At 46.2% G+C, this 16,890-nt stretch overlaps 1 protein-coding gene across 2 annotated transcripts in view; it reads right to left on the bottom strand.

Annotated features, from left to right (window-relative positions):
• Positions 1-16,890, bottom strand: part of NFE2L2 (NFE2 like bZIP transcription factor 2) — a 330,898-nt gene that overhangs the window by 47,792 nt on the left and 266,216 nt on the right. The window contains exon 4 of one of the 2 annotated variants that reach the window (XM_069616115.1): positions 15,629-15,820. The exons of the other annotated variant lie outside the window; for it this stretch is intronic. Within the exon in view, the coding sequence (XP_069472216.1) occupies positions 15,629-15,820 (192 nt within the window). The remainder of the gene's footprint in view (positions 1-15,628; positions 15,821-16,890) is intronic. 2 annotated transcript variants of the gene reach the window in all.

The following is a 16,890-nucleotide window of genomic DNA, read 5'->3' as shown; positions in this document are numbered from 1 at the left end:
AGATGGGTGTTGTGCGGCTGACAAATGGCTGCCCCCAAAGACTTCACAGCAGCCTTAGAAGATTTTCTTTAAAAGAAAAAAAAATTAAGCGCTTGACAGCACAATACAAGTATTATTTGCATTAACATCTTACATAATATCAGTGAGTATCAGGCCCTCATTGAAAGCAGTGCCCAGCGATTCTTCCCCCCCCCCCTCCGTATGCCCCCAGGTTGCAGGGTCATTACCATCAAGAATTCATCACAGGACCGTTTCATCCTCCCGTGTCCTCATTAAGTAAGACTTAAAGGGCAACCAGATATCAACCGGCCGGTTCTCAACTGGTTGTTGGGTGGCCCACAGTCCCTCCTTGACCGATGCCTAGGTCACAGCGTGCAACCATTGTGGAATCGTTGGGATGGCAGGTTTCAGCCATAGCAATAATATGCATCATACTGCCAGAATCCTGCAGAGGCCTGCCAGTTTATAAAAACCTGTCTTTAGTGACTCAAATCTGTGGAATAAGCAGTTTAGTGTGGTAGCGTCGATCTTACAAGCAAACATATCTGAAAGTGCATTGCAAACCCCCTCCCAGAATTAATTTAATTTCGGACAACCCCACACCATATGGAGGTGTCCAGCCTCCTTTGAACTGCACCTGGGGCAGAAGCCAGTTCCTGTCTGGTTGAATAACCAGTCTGGCTGGAGTGCAAGGATACCGGTCGAGTATCTTGAACTGAATCAGGCGGAACCTGAAATTGAAAGACACCTTACGGGTTTGCATGCACATATCCTCCCAGATTTCCTCTGTAATGATCAGTCCTGCACCCACTTGGAGCGAGCCTTGACCAGATGGGTCTGCATGTGATTTTGCATCAGGTCATACAGTTTCGATACCCTACCACGGGTGCCGTGTGCACACATCACAAACTCCAGCGCAGGATTGTTAGGAGGCATTACCGGGAACCCCTCCCAAGTCTCCCTGACTGCCCTACGTAGTCCTCCATATTGAAGCCAGTGTGTGGGTTACCTGCGCATGAGGCCAGGCATCTCTTAAGCAGTGATAAAATTCCCTGTTACAAATACATCCTTTAGGTACTCAAATCCGTCCATGGACCACTGTCGCACCACAGTCGCACTTACCCTGGGGAGGGATGGGATACAATTCCATATCCGCAAATTGCAGAGGAATGGATGACCCCCCCCCCATTAGTTTCCACATTCTGCTCCATGCAAACGCAGTCACACTCGCAGGGTCAAATAGGCAAGTATTTTTAAATAATGGAAGGAGTGCCAGCGACCGAACATCCCAGTCCTCCGCTGAATGTCGTTCGATTTTGACATGCAGGCAGGGGGCCCCACCCGCAAACCACTAGGCAGCGTATCGTGCTTGTGCCACCATCCAATATTTTCTAACATCCAGTGCTGCAAGGCCCCCACAAGAGTAAGGTCTAAATAACCTAACCCATTTTAGGTGCACCGCTCCAGCATGTCACATAAAACAGTCAATGACCGCGCCTAGTTCCTTAAAGAATCGCTCCCTGGGCCAAAATGGAATATTAAAAAAAAAATAAAAATAAAATTTAAAACAAAAAAGTATAAAAGTTTCAGAAGGATCACGATCTTTATCGAAGCGATACTACCCGCTATGGTGAGCAGTAGCCGTGACCAGGTCTGGAGGTTGCCTGAGAGCTGGCGTATATGGGAAACATAATTAATGTAGCGTGATGTCGGGTCACCACCACTCCCAAGTATCCAATCTCTCTGGGCGACCAAGAGAACCCATCAGATCCACCGGTTACTCTGTGTCATCCGTTAGCGGGAAGAGCACACACTTAGTGCAGTTGCACCTCACCAAACGCCATAACATGCCGCATGATCGGGACAAGATGTAGTTGCAGGATCTGTATATAGAGTATTGCATTGTACGCATAAAAATATATCATTTCCGCCTCCCGCGATATTCTGCCCTTCACAGTCTGTGTTTGTGTCGGATCAAGTCAGCTAACTCCTTGATGACTATGGCGAATAGCAGGGGTGATAGCAGGCACCCTTGCCGCGTGCCCCTAGTGATCGTAACGGGAGCCAAGAGTATCCCATTAGTTCTGACTTTGGCAGATGGGGATGCATATAACAACTGAATCCATGACAAAAAATTGGATCCAAAATTACATTTACCAAGGACCTTATGCATAAATTGCCACGAGACTGAGCCAAACGCCTTCTGAATATCAAGTGTTGCTGCTACCACCTGCACTGTAGGGCTGATTTGGGCCAGAATGTTAAAAAGACGATGTAGATTGAGCACCTTGGAATGCCTGTGTACAAAGCCCGATTGATCAGGGTGAATCACACGACACGTGCATGGTGAAAGTCAGGAGGCTATGACTTTGTCAAAAATCTCGAAGTCTGTGTTTATAGGTGACGGCGGTCTGTAAGAGCCGCAAAACTCTGCTGGTTTGTTTGGTTTCAATAAAACCATAATGACCGGTTCCCTTAAGGTAGGGGGGAGTATCCACTTTTTTGCATGCTTCACTCCACACCTCATGCAGTCGGGGGACTAAGAGCATCTTAAAGTGCCTATAAAATTCAGCCATAAGGCCATCCAGCCCTGGAGCGAGTTCCTAACCCCGTTTGACAACATTGGGAGCGGGAGCTCATTCAAGAAAACATCTATATCCGAGGAGAAACAGGTATTACCATTTTTGTAAAGGTCAGCGTAGAGGGGCATGAACACCCGGTTCACCTCGGATGCAGTGTGCACGGGTGCCCCAGAACTATCCTGTATGCATGGTATGTAACCGCTACCCCCCGGTTTGATGTATTACTCCGGGCACTCTCCCTCTCCATATCTTTGTGCCACCATAGGGGCCTCTATGAACTTTAATTCCCCATCAGTATGCACTCTGAGGTTTTCTAGCTCTAGTTTGATATCCTTCAGGACGGTGGGTTGGCGGAGCTCACTTGTAGTTGCTCTAGTATGAGCAATGCCTTTCTCGGGCCATAGGATTAAGGACTCTCCAGGCATCCAGCAACCCCAAATCAGCCATGCTGGTCCGTACCAATTGGGCAGCCACGGTAAGAGTTCAAGCACAATGTCCAGTCCTATCCAAATCCACATCTAAGATTGTTTTGAAATCCCCTCCCCATTTCACCGGAGCACGGGGTATAATGCTAACAAATGTATGTCAGTGCAGAATGACAGATCATCCACATGATCACGGGTAGTATAGTTCACTGGCAACGTGCTCGTCTTGGAAGCCAGATGACGCAGAGCAACACAGGTTCGAATCCCAGGTCGACGCTTAGAAACCTCTCTGATATTAAGTGCATTATAAATAACGAATAATACACAATTGGGCCATAAATGTTAATGAGAATCACCTTCATCCCCGTCAACATCCCATACATCATCATGTACCTCCGCAGGGGGTCCACATGGGCACTCTTGTGCACATATTGCACAGAATTGTGTAGCAATGTCATTACCCCCCCCCTGCACTTAGTGGAATATGTAGTATAGAATATTTGTTTATCACAGTTCCTGGCAAACGTCTCACAACCAGTGGCAATCGCATGAGTTTCTTGTAAGAAAAGGATCCGAGCCTGGTGTTGTTCCAAGTACAACAGCAATCTACGCATCTTGACTGGATTCCTCAACCACCGCACATTCCAGCGGACCTCACCCATCGCCGCTCTCACAGCCAATAGTGAGCTTCAACTGTATGGTCATCATTATTGGGATATGCTTCCAGCAGCACAATGCCAAATACCTTCGCATTTCAAATACCACAACATTAATAATAAGCACATTTTTTAACCTAACTTAACCCCTCGACCCCCCAAAATCGGAGAGATGATGCCCCAATATTTCCCAACCCAAGAAAATGTGCAACTTTGCATGGGGAGGCTTATACGCAGGCAACAGCCTGGGTCCCAGCACAACCATATATCAAAGTTACAACCATAGAACAAGACATTGAAACACATGTTAGGTCAGCGTTCGGCCAATCAAGGAGCGCAGTACTCAAGTTGCCACTCATCATTGCCATTAACATATGAGCCCAGTAGCGTTGTGGAAACAAAAGAGTCAAATACCAACATCATCCTGCTCAATGGGTGTACCTTGTCCTTTCGATATATCATCCTTTGAAGTGCTTGTCAAGAAATTCTATAGCTTCCTCAGGGAGCGTGAAAAAATAGGTCTTGTCGTCGTGCTCTTACATAACTTGGCTGGTTACAGTATGGCGTATTTCACATTGCTTTCGCAGAGGCTCTTCTTGAAAGCCATGAAAGTTTCCTTCCCTGCTGCACTGCAACTGAGAAATCAGGGTAGATGTGGACCCTGCTAGATCCCAGGAAGAGCTCAGCTTTGGCCCTTGCCTCCCGCAAAATGGCATCCCTGTCTCAGTAGTTAGGCAAGCAGGCAATTATGGTTCGTCGTTGCGCTCCTGCTTTGGTTTTTGGAGCCAGGGATCGGTGGGCCTGTTCTATCGCGAACAGATGAGACAACTGAGGCACTCAAAGTATAGTCAAAAGAGTTTGTTCCACAAATTCCTCCATGGGGCAATTGATCTCATCTTCAGGTATCCCTATGATATGCAGGTTATTAAGTTACGAACATGTCGCCAAATCATATTTTTTTTTACCAATAGCTTGCACCCCTTTCTATAACAAATGAACGTCAGCCGTAAGTGTAGATACCTAGTCTTCAACAGCCCCAACTTTGGCTTCTGCTTCTGTAATACAGAGGTCGGTTTTCTCCATTCGGGTCTTAATAAAGCTGATGGTACCATTCACGTCATCGAACTTAATATCGATAGCTGAAAACCCCTCTTGCATATATTCCATCATGCGCTGCATTCCTGAGCGCTCTTCCTGCTCTGAGCCTCCCACTACAGCAGCATCCAGTACCTCCGACACCTTCGCCATGGCCTTGGTAAACCTATTTATTGAGCTCTGTTTTCTACTGGCTCCGTTTGTCATGGTCCACGCTTGCAGCGTTTACGGTCAGATATTGTGCTGATCTGTTCCAGGATCACCTCAACTCATGGTGGCACCAGTAAAGACAAACACAAGTGATCACTGTTCGAGGGTGTTTATTAAACTGTATAAATGGGTGATAAAAACGCCTAATCTAAACCTAAATCTAAGATAGAGCAAGCTACGACCATCAAATAATAATAAGGCAGTCCTAGTTCCGTCTTGTCAAATAAAAAGGGCCTATAATATATTGCCAACCCTTAATGCTAAATTACAAAATGGTGTGGGATAATGTTCACCAGAAAAGAAAGAAGTGTTCACAAAATTCTAAGTCAGGATGGTATAGCTGGGGTCTCCCTTCCCCACGTTTTAAGCACAGGACAAGGTGGGTCTCCTGAGCACTACACGCAACTGGGCTTCTTCAGCACTAGGTTACAGTTCTTTTCAGGGATATCAGGACCTTCTATGGCCAAGTCTTTCACACAAAGTCTCTTGCTTTCGAGGGCCTGATGTGTCAACAATAAAAAAAAAAAAAATTCCTTTCTGTAATCTTTTACGTTGGGTGATGACTTCACCCCTGGATCACCCTCAACTGGCTCTGATCCTTCTTGAATGTTAGCCTCCCTCCATCGGGTTCACAACGGCTTTTCACACAAATGCATCTTAATGTCTTTTAAACAATCTTTCATTGTGGACATCCCTCAGCAGGGTTCACTCTTGTCAACACAATGTTCATGGGCTTATTATGCATCACCCTGACTTGTAGGCATTCGTCAGCCGGGTTCACATTTGCCAGATACACAATTCACTTTGATTTATCACAATGCAGGACTCACTTCCCTTAGCCTTACTCCTGGCATCCCTCCGTCAGGTTCACATAGCCATTGTAAATAGTTCACAATTTTATCATCCCATCAGAAAGCGGGGTTCCATTCCCCTAACTTTCTTTCTGCATCCCTCCGTCAGGTTCACACTTGCCACAGTTTATAAGGAAATCACTCTAGACCCCCCTAAGTTGCCTTTTTTCCCCAAGTCCGGGTCTCAGCCCCCAGTCAGGCTATCATTAAAGCCCCCAGCCAGGCTTGCCGCACTTCTATGAACACAATGTTCTCAGGGTTATAACTCTCAGCATGTTAAAGACTTTCGATTGTACAAGGGGTTTTGCTCGACCCTTGTAGGACCAGTTTGACCTCTTACGCCGGCCTCTCCAAGGGCCTCTTATTATTGGCAGTTTGGAAAAAGGGGACCAACTAGAGTCCTTCGAATGAGCTCCCACGTGGCACCGGAACACACTGCTGCTGGTCCTTCACTGGGTTTTCTTGCAGTTCAGGTTCCCCTCTTCCGGGCTCAGACCTTCTTGCTCTCAGGGTCTCCCTCTGCCGGGCAAGGGCCCCCAGGTTCCCTATTCTGGGCTCAGACCTTTTCTCCTTTCATCCCCAGCTCACTCAAAGTGTGCTCTCCTGCGCCGCCTTTTATACTTCATGGGAGTCTCAAGTGGAGTGAGGTGCGAGGAGTTCGAAAAGTAGGCCTGACCTTGCCTGCCCTCATTAGCTGGACAGTCCAGTCTAAGTATACGGTAGTCTTTCTTCTGTCCCTCTATAGTGTGGAGAGATCATCATTCTTTCAGGTCCCTGCTTCCTCGTCTCAGTGTCTGTAGAGAAAGCCAGTGTAGAGGGATTGTAGGAGTTGTGGTTTTTCTGATTAATTAGGGAAAAACTGTAGATATTGTCCAAATAAACAGGATGAGTGTGTGAAGGTAAATAAATGTGTTGGTGTGGTTTCACAGAAAGGTATTTGGGCATAATGGAACTGGTTTGAAAATATTCTATTTCAACTGAAGGAATGTCGGGTAGGGGCATATCTGAGATAGGGGGGATAGTCCTGCAGTTGTAATACATGAGATGGTAATATCTTTCTCCTGGTTATCCCATGCCTCCTTTCTGAGTTGGTACTAGTTGGAATTAGGGGAATTAGGGGCAGGGGGGGACGGGTACCGGACAAAATCAGAATAACCGAGAAAGGTGGAGGAAGTGTCAAAAGGGGGGTGGGGGGAATACCGTGTCTCACCATCGGATGGCTCACCTCCATTCCCAGAGGACCCCTCTCCCAGGTGATCCTCCCGCACTTGTCCACCCCCCCAGGGTCTGGATCCAAAGGCGATGGCCATGCCCTGGCCACCTGAGAAATAGATCCCCAGGATTCAGACAGTGCGACACCTTCAGGTTTCTTGTTTCTCACAGACCCCAGTGCATACAGACCGAACACTTCAGCTGAGGAATCCGGAGCAGACTCACAACTACAGCAAGGATTAAGGCACTCCGCCAGAGGCAGTATGTAACTTATAGCGCCAGCAGATTTGTCAAGAGCAGTCACGGTGTGTCGCTCAGTCTGTGCCTCACTTCTCTCGCAACCACCAGTTTCCTCCTCGGCGTAGCAGTTTACATCTCTCCCAGTTCACAGGTGCCAGCCGATGTAACCTGAGCCACCTCGCAAAGCACTTCAGGCCCAGCCCCTTAGATAGGAAGTAGGTTTATGTGGCAGCTGCAAGTGATCCTCTGCAAAGAGTCATGGCTCTCCATTTGCCACAGAGGTTGAAATGGATGGAGTTGTACCACAGAGTGCCTCCAAGCGCATTGCGCCAACCCACGGACTGGTCACCGATCCCGACCTGTCAATGTCTTCCCCCTCCTTCCAGTACTGTGTCGGTCTTCGTAGTCCCCATTGTTGAGCAGCGCCGGTATTCCCCCTAGCACTCTGGGTCTCTTCCCACCAAAGAAACACAGCTGATCCCTTCAATGCGAGCCTGCCACGCTGCCGGTGTGTAGCTCACACAGGATTGGGCGCTCACTGTGCAATGCAGCAGTGTAGGGAGGAAGCGGCGTGCATATCATGTACAAGGCGGGCGCACGGGCGCACTCCAACAGCGGCCACCTTACTGGCATATAGCTTCAACCAGCAAGTCGTGTCACCTGCAGGGCAAGACCTGATCCTGGTGCTGTCCGCTACAGTGTTGAGCCCAGCCCCTGCTGCAGTGCAGGTCTCAGCTGCTCGTCTCCGCCACATGCCACTCCTCTATGGTAGCAGCCCTTTCAGCACCTCGGTTGATGTAGTATCGAGTGCCGCTACAGCTTTCTTACTTTCCAGTATCACTGCCGGAGTGTTTTATAGTATAGGTGCCAGTCCCCAGTCAATGACGCACCTTTATAACTAAGATATAGGCGTGCGAAACACCCGGGCTGAGGAGCACCCGACTCAGGCAGCCATCTTGAGCCTTACGCAACAGCACCCCCCCCCACCCCCAATCAAAGGGCGTGTCCAGTAGCCTTGACTGGACGTCTGGGGGGGAAATACAGACTTGCGCAACCATGCACTCTTCCGATTACCGCACTCAAGCCCATACACCAACCAATGCAGTTTGATGTATCAAGCCCTGATTGGAAGGACTGGCAGGATGCCTCCTTGCCATCATGGATGAGATTAAAACCATCCCTCCCCTCTGTGAGAAAGCTAATGGTATTCTCCCGTTAACTCCCCCTTTACACCGATCACCATACCCAGTTCCTCCCATCTCAGTCAGGAAATATAAAAGGAGTATACAAACTCTCAGAGAACTACCTGTCCCACAATGCCTCAGATACTGACAAAGAAAAGGGAATGCAGGGAAGTGGGAGGAAAGTACCCAGGCTTGAGACTCAAGACCCCCCCTTTTATATACTCAAGCCAGCCAGAACCCTCTCCTCTTTAGTCAAGGGTCACTTACCTTCATACCCTATACACCCCCCGCTCCCTATCACTGGGACGAAGAAGAGCCAGCAAAGAGGAAGGAAGGTTTTCCATAGGGATCAACAGAGAACAGCTTCCTATGGAGAACAGCCATGTTGTCACCTTAAAGAAGTCTTCACTTAACCAATATGCAAAGTATAAAGGGTGTGGTTCTAAACAGTACAGTGAGCGAGCTGGGAACCTGTTTCACACTAAGGAGACCCCAAGGCAGAGGACTGCTGCAACAGAAGCGAGGAGGAGCACAGTGTGACAGATCGCCGACTGACCGAGAGAGGCTGCAGCACGGAAAGGGAGCCATGCCTCCCAAGAGCTGGAACCAGGCAAAGAACTTGCTACAGACATTGTGTGAACAAGTGCTTGTTCCCCTTGGGGTAAAGAGAGCCCAGGTGTCAGAGGGGCCGTAAGAGTGAGCTCTGATCCCAAGGCTGGAGGAAGGAAATAGTTACAGTGCCATACAGAAGCCAGTGAGTGTCCAAAGCTCAGAGGAGCCTGTTGCGCGTGTACGTGAGCATTAAGAAAACACACAGTGAAAGAAACATTTTGGTACATATATGTGAAGTACATTGCCACCGAGGAAAGGGCATGTGAGAGCAAGATTACTGAAAACCAAGCAAGAGAAAGAATAGGATAAAAAGGCTGCAGAAGCAGTGCAGTCTAGGACTGGAAGTTTAAACTGCTGATGAATACTTTAACTTTGAGAGGAAAGATACAATACCGTTGACAGGGTGGTATGGCAATGCGTGTGAGCTCAATCAAAGGTCTCTCTAAGGTATCTAGCCGAAACTGGGAGAAGTGAAAGTGAAAGCATTGTAATGAGAAAAGAATTGTGAATCGAAGTGGTCCTGCGACAGGTCAAACAAAAATCCAGCGCACAGTCAAAAGTCTTCGATTTGTTGATGCAGAAAGGAAAGTTTGGAAAATTAAATAAAAGGGTCCGAGCCCGATCAAGGGAGCCCAATTAAGAACAATGGGCCTCATTACGAGTTTGGGAGTAGCCATGCCCTTAATAAGGGCATGGCTACCCCTAAACTCGGGTCCGGATCTCACAAAAGGGGATTTACCGGGCCATTCTGACCTTGGAGGGCCCGATAATTCCCATTCGCGGCCCCGGACCCTGAACGTCCCCATTCCCATTTGAGCCCCCATAGGGCTCAATGGTAATGGGGAGGATGGTAACAGCGGTACCGTTAACGGTACCGCTGCTACCATCTTAATCTGCTCGCGGGTGCCGCTCTGCATGTTTGGTCTGACCAGGCATCCAGAGCAGCACCTGCGAGCAAACTCGGAATGTTGCGGTGAGGTAACAACGGCGCCGGTAGCACTACCGGCGCCGTTGTTGACTTACCGCAACACTCCTAATGAGCCCCATTGTGTGGAAAGATCTGAGCTCAGCGGATGGGGGCCTGGGTTGAACAGTGAATCACCTGAGAAAATTGTGCATATGAAAATCCAGAGAAGAAAGGAACTTTAATTTTTGTTTGTCGCATCAGGCCTTCTGTAATAAGAGACTTTGAATGGCAAAAAGACTTTGGCACAGAAGGCCCTGATATTGAGGTTTTGAACTGCATCCCCGTGCTAGAGAAGCCGCAGTATGTGCTAAGCTTGAGTGGGCTGCCTTGTCCCGTGCTGAAAATCCAGACATCATTTCTTGAACACTTTTCTTTTCTATAACATTGTTTCCCACACCATTTGTATTTAGAAGTATTTGTATTGGCAATAGGTTTATTAGTGTAAGCCCTTTTATTTTGACAAGACTCCACTAGGACTGCTTTATTATTTGATGGCCGTAGCTTACTCCCATCTTTAGATTTAGGATTAGATGGGCGTTTTACTAACCCATTTGAAAGTTACATAAACACCCTTGAACTGGGGCCACTTGTCTGTCTTCACTATTGCCACCAGGAGTTGCTTACACCTCCTACTCGGGAACATTCTCTGCTGTCTGGGAAATTACATTGCATAAATTATATGTGTATTTTGCCAGAGTGCAAGATGCATTAATGGCTTTCATTGCCATGCTTCCTGCAGAAAACCAAAAACTAATGATATGTCTGTGTCAGGATGTCAGAAACTAAAACGCTGTCCTTGTGTCCAAAACGTCCTACGCTGACCCGCACACTACAAACAAAATAAAGTGAGAAAGAAAATGTCTTCGACCTGATATTGGCAAACATTGTTTGTTAATAAATAATAGACTGGTTCCAAGTAAAATGTTCTCCAAGGTGAAAAGAACTTGGTCCAGAGGGTGGTTCCCTTCCCATGGATTCTTCAATGGGACCGCAATGTCTCTTTAGTAACAGTTCTTTTGTATCTTCACCTTGGTTCAAAATACTCCTGTTAGGCAACATGCTCTGTGGCAATCTTTCTTTAACACAAGTTTCTTCTTTGTCTAACAAACAGTGTCTGTCTTCAACATTTCTTGTAGGTTTGCAAAATGACTGGTATCTTTATGCCAGGACTCTTTATGCATTCCCAACTACCTGGCGTACTCTCCTGCTGGGAATTCTATTGTGCTCTTCCAACTTCCTGGTATACTCCCCTGCCAGGCCTTATTTACAGTTCTTCTTTATCACAAAAACGGCATAACATTCTTGGCTCTGTATCTCTGTCTGTTTAAATGTTTGTTCAAGCTTTGCCCCACACTTTTTTTTATTGCATTCATATATTATAGGGGGTTTGAATCTGTAGTATTTTGACTTTTCTGCATTCAACCAATCTTCTTGTTGTTTCTGTATTAGCAATCTCATAGCATTCAATCTGTTGTTGGCGCGACCATTGGAACGCCCAACGGTCCCCACTTGCTTTATGTTGACAATGCCAGCCTTTTGTAACGTCTTTGGGTCTTGTTCCGGCTTCTGCGGCATGGCTCTGCCACTCCCTTTTCACACTCGGTTCTTCGGACATCCTTCCGGCTTCCTTCACGGCTCCACTGTCACACACCTGATTCCTCTCAGGTCCCGGTAAGGAGAACGCTGCCTCTGCGAGCTGCAGAGCACCCAGGAGCCCTCTTGCGGCATCTCCACGGCACGTCCTGCTCGCACACTGCGGCTCTCCTCCTTTGCTGGCGTACTCCACTGCTCTGCCACACCGACTCGTGTCTATAGCATTTGCAAGCCTCTGCAGAAGAACCAAAGTCTTCTACTTCTCTTTCACACATCATAGTGCGGTTGCCATCATTAAATGTCCTGCGCACAGGTGATTTGCTTAAACAACTAGCACGCACATTGAGCCTGAGGCTCCTATTAATTTGTACCAACTCGTTCATCCTCCATGTATCAGTACTTGGGTGGTTATGGGAGTTGGAGTGCATGGCAGTATTTGGATAGTCTCGCTCAATGGTCTCACAGTCAAACAGTCTCACAAAAAGGGGAACCAAGAGCAAAAAGGGTTTTGTTGAAGCTTTTATCCCTTAGGTCATAGATGGGAGATTGACCTAAAGAATATTGGAAAGAGGTTAATTGACTTCCTCTACAGGGGGAACAAACACATGGCAAAAGGCCATTAGGGTATTGGGCATTAGGGGGGGTCTTCCCCATGGGTAAAGGGGGCGGGGGATACCAAGCATCATCCAATGAAGCCAAAACATCTTCCCAGTAGTTGTCTCCTCCCATGTGATCTTCCCTCATATAGACGTCCCCGGGGTAAGGGTCAGATAACGGCTGCCGTCCCCAGACCACATGGGAGGTGGCGGAATCTGTGATGACTCCATTGGATTCATCACACTTTTTTCTACCAACTCCTTGTTCACAGCAGGTGTGGTGTCAGGTTTTTGGCCATTTTCCAAAATGGGGTTTCTTAGAGCTGTGTGGATAGGTAGCACAGGCTCTTTAGGAAAGCATCTAACCAGGATGTCTGTAAGGTCATCCAGAGTTATGTTCTTTGCAGGACGCCCCCAGCCCAAATATTCTATCACCCTTTTCATAATGGTTCTATATGCAGCATTTGGGGGAGCATTCACATCAGGCGAGTCAAATTCTACCTCAGGGGAGGTATCTAGACCACTTGGCATCTTTAATGCAAGCAGCTAGGTCCTCTGGACGAGATTGATCAGAGGTGTTAAAAAAGACTTTCATACCCAAAAGGTATAACATCGTCATCTTCTTTGCCTTCCTCAAGGATGGATCCAAAGGACTTGAAAAAATCCTTTTTTGACTGAGGTTTAAAACTCATAATTGGATTGGAGGTCGCAGGGCCCTTGGACATCGACTCCTTCGATAAATTAGTCCCTGAAGCCTTTGTCTTCCATGAAGTCTCTTGGTCGACGCTACTCGAGACGACATCTCCAAGGTCTTACAACTCAGGCTTTTGGGCATATGCGTCAAAGTCTTTGACGATTCCCTGTTGGTCTTGGAAGATGCAGTGCCCCTTCTTTGGCTCTTTCGAAAGACCAGAAGGGGACACCTTCGAAAGTATGTCAATGTTTTTACTGAGCTTTTCCCGTTCGGCTGCTGAGTTGGTCTTATTGGGAAAGCAAACCTGATGCTTGTCGGGTGAGAAGTCGGAAGATGAGGAAAAATTGCTTTTTTTTTACTTCTTTCGTGAAGACAAAGAGTGACACGAATCATTCCTAGATCTCGACTGCTTGGCATGTATGGAGTGTTTCTTGGCCCTCTCTGGAGACTTATCTTCAGTAGAGCTCCTGCTTTCGGAAGGTCTTCTCATTGAAGGAGTGGAGGACAGAGACTTTGAAACCGACTGACCTAGGGCAGGGATCGAAAATAAAGATGAGATAAGCAGGAGCTAAAAGCAGCTCCTGGGTATCAGGCTTAAACCAGTGAGCAGGAGCTACCGCTGGGGAACAACAAGATAGTACATAGCTTTCCGCAAATCTAATCTTGACATAATGTGCAAACGGAACATTTTGCTAATTTCTTATCCCCCATATGCTTTAAATGTCATATAGATTTGTCATAATGTTTATTTATAGATTGTCCTGAATGCACAGTGCTAAATTCACATAGGTGTGTTTGTTTGGCATCAGTTGCCGTTGGGGGCCAAAGGTAGCTCTTGGCATCTGTTGGTGCCAAGCTAACCAAGCTCTTCTAGGCTACAAGCAGGAGGTAAATAGCTCCCAGCACCTCTCAATTTCAAACCCTATGGGAGCTTCGACCTTCTCTCTTTTAAGGCCTTGTTGGTCATCGACTGGCAGGAGCCACACTCAATGACTCTGTGCTCCTTGCCAAGGCACCAGAGACATATTGTGTGTGGATCTGTGATTGGCATCTTCAAGTCACAGTCCGCGCATCTCTTAAAGCCTGCTTTCAGCATAGACATTATAGTGAAATTCAAAAAGAAGCATGAAATTCGAATCGCTGAGTGTAACCGTTCTGAGAGTGTGCTGTGCATGCAGAAAAAGAGAATCGAGGCAACGGGTGCAGTGCATGCTATTTATACTGTCATCAAAGTCACATTCCGATGTGGGAATCAACGAGGGATATAGACTCAATGCTTCAAAGCACCCTCTGCTGTCAAAAATCTTTCAGAGGCTGCAAAGCAGGATAAGGATATATCAAAGATGAGGAATCCGTCGGTGGACACAATCCATTGGAAATAACTTGTTAGTAAATTATGTTGCTTTGCATCTCTGGGATGTGAATAGCCTAATAACATTAAGTTGTGGGTGAAGTTCTGTCACTGAAATCATCCTCATTATAAAGGAGGGTGCTTCTGTCCATCTTCTGAGGAATTATGTTTCCTGGGTGATTTGCTCTTAGGCAAGAAGATCAAATGTCTGTAATGAAGACTCTTTTGCCAATGTTTGGTATTAAGGAATGGGATAGTAATAGTCAAATCAGTACAAAACAATCCAATGTGGAAACCCCACCATTGACATTAAAGGCCCTTAAAGATGTTATATGTGTCTCCAAAGACAAACCTCCATGTGAGCTTCACATGGTGCAAATAACAAGCTGTCGTGGATGTTGCAGGTCACTTTCCTGGAAGTTATAATGTTAAAGTACTTTAAACAAATTGTTTCATTTCAATTTAAAATGCTCATTTATATGAATCATAGCATGTGCCTTTAAAAATACACAGCCCGATATAGGTGAAAGCCCCCACAAACCTCCAAAAAACAAAAATGAATAGTGTGATGGGTATAAAACACATCAAGAAACTACAAAAGTAGTCTTAAAAATACGCAAAGAAAAGAATGATACTCAAAAAATGTATTTGCTACAAAAACATAACTAAAAGTTCTCAAAGATATCAAACAGTCCTGCACAAGGCAATATCCCGGTCTGTTTTCATAGACAATGAAAAACGTGGCAATCCCCTCCTAAGGGATAGTGTCATCAATATGAACATATGCTGCATAGGAATTCCAATGATGTCAACATTTGAAGTGGCCTCAGGCATCAAGAGCGAGCTTGAACACCAGACACACTGACTCTACCTACCCTTCTCCCGACCTCCATGTAAGCCTACCCTCCTGCCACCCCTACCTCACATATCCAAAATGAGAATCAATTAGGAACTGGCAAACGGAAAAGTATTCTTCTTCTGGCCAAGCTCTCACCAGACCACTTGAGAAAAGGAATGCCCTAGGGTATCAAGATCTGTCCCACCTTAGATCATCTGTGAAAGGTGCCATATTTATGTGAAGTTTAAGCAAGAAAGAACAAAGTAGATTTGCACTTGGTACTGTTCAGCAGAAGTAGCACTGTATATCTGTGTAATATCCTGCAGCACAAAGTAAGCAATACTGTGTATATGTGGAACATGAGGAACATCTCTTCTGCACTGCAAATAAGATGATGACAGTAGAAATACTGGCTATAGAACATTCACATTCTTTAGACAAAGATTGAAGAGCTCAATTAAAAGGGGACTGTGGATAAAATACAAAGTTATATTATTAGATATTTACATTAAAATAAGGTACCTGTAGCTCAGGAATAGATAACAGTTCCTCCCAAACATGGTCCATTTCATTCATTATAATCTCAGTCTCCGCCTCTGCACCCTGATGAACAGAGGTGGTATCATCTGCCAGAGATTGACTAGGAGTGACAAATACTGGGTCACTCACTGAACAGGAATCAAGACCCAGTGGTTGAAATGTGGCTGGAGGAGCCTGCAACGCATTGTAAAAAAAAGAAAGGGGTTGAGTAAATTACCACGGCCTGTGCATTTTGAATCGTCTCCCTAAGACTAAATACAAATAAACACCATTAACAGTTTCGAACAGGTGTCTGCAAGGGCTACGGTGCGTTATTATATATTATAATAGGAATTCCCCAACATGATAGAAATATCCTTTAAACTTAAATATAGTAAAAAGTTCGATTATCCAGCACCATTTGGAACCCAAAAGTATCAGATAATCAAAAAGTTGATTAACCATATGTCGGTTGTCCAGATAACAAAGCAAAACAGTCCAGACAACCAAACTTCCTGGCCTGTTCACACTGTTCTATGGCTTCGAAACGGTTACCTGGCATTTTCTTAACCAGAACTGTTACTATTATTGACAATGGAGGTGCTGCTTAATAAGCTGCCGGATAAAGAACAAGTTACTCACTGAAGTGATCACTGTACACCTGGTTCATAGTCCCCTTTCCTCCATTCGAGGATGGGAAAGCAACCTTTTGCACCACAAAAATAGCACTTCCCCTTTAAATGTATTTAATTTATGCACGAGGATAGGCGTGGCGTGCACGCTAAGAATGCCCTACAGCGTACACCTCAGTCCCCAGTTACACGCATGGAGAACGACTGTCCTAAATACGCATTAGTACTTATTGTGGGGGATGGAGGGTGGGGCATATGGAGGAAAGAGAGCTATGGACTAGGAGTACAGTAGTCACTACAGTAACTTGCTCTTACTCCTACGTCCCGTGCCCTTTCCTCCATACTGTATGGGCGATTCCAGCCCAGAACAGAGGTCGAAGTGGGCAGAAGCGGTGCTCCTATACTTTTTATATTTTTCAGTTTCACTGTTTCTATACTTTTATTTTAAAAAGAAACCGTTCCGGAACAGTTTAGTTTTAAAATAAAAGTGTAGGTAGAAGTTGAAGCTTGCACTTCAGTGCACTGCACTGAACATTCCCTTAAATAATAGGTGTGTTTGTTTGGGGGTTTGGACTGTGGGGGAGGGGGCACAGCAATGGGGTTGTGGAGAGTGGGGCAGACTGGCAGGGAACA

The sequence above is a fragment of the Ambystoma mexicanum genome, chromosome 9 (genome assembly GCF_040938575.1).
Source record: "Ambystoma mexicanum isolate Mex_15411 chromosome 9, UKY_AmexF1_1, whole genome shotgun sequence".
NCBI lineage: Eukaryota > Metazoa > Chordata > Amphibia > Caudata > Ambystomatidae > Ambystoma > Ambystoma mexicanum.
This window is presented reverse-complemented; position numbering and strand designations above follow the sequence as displayed.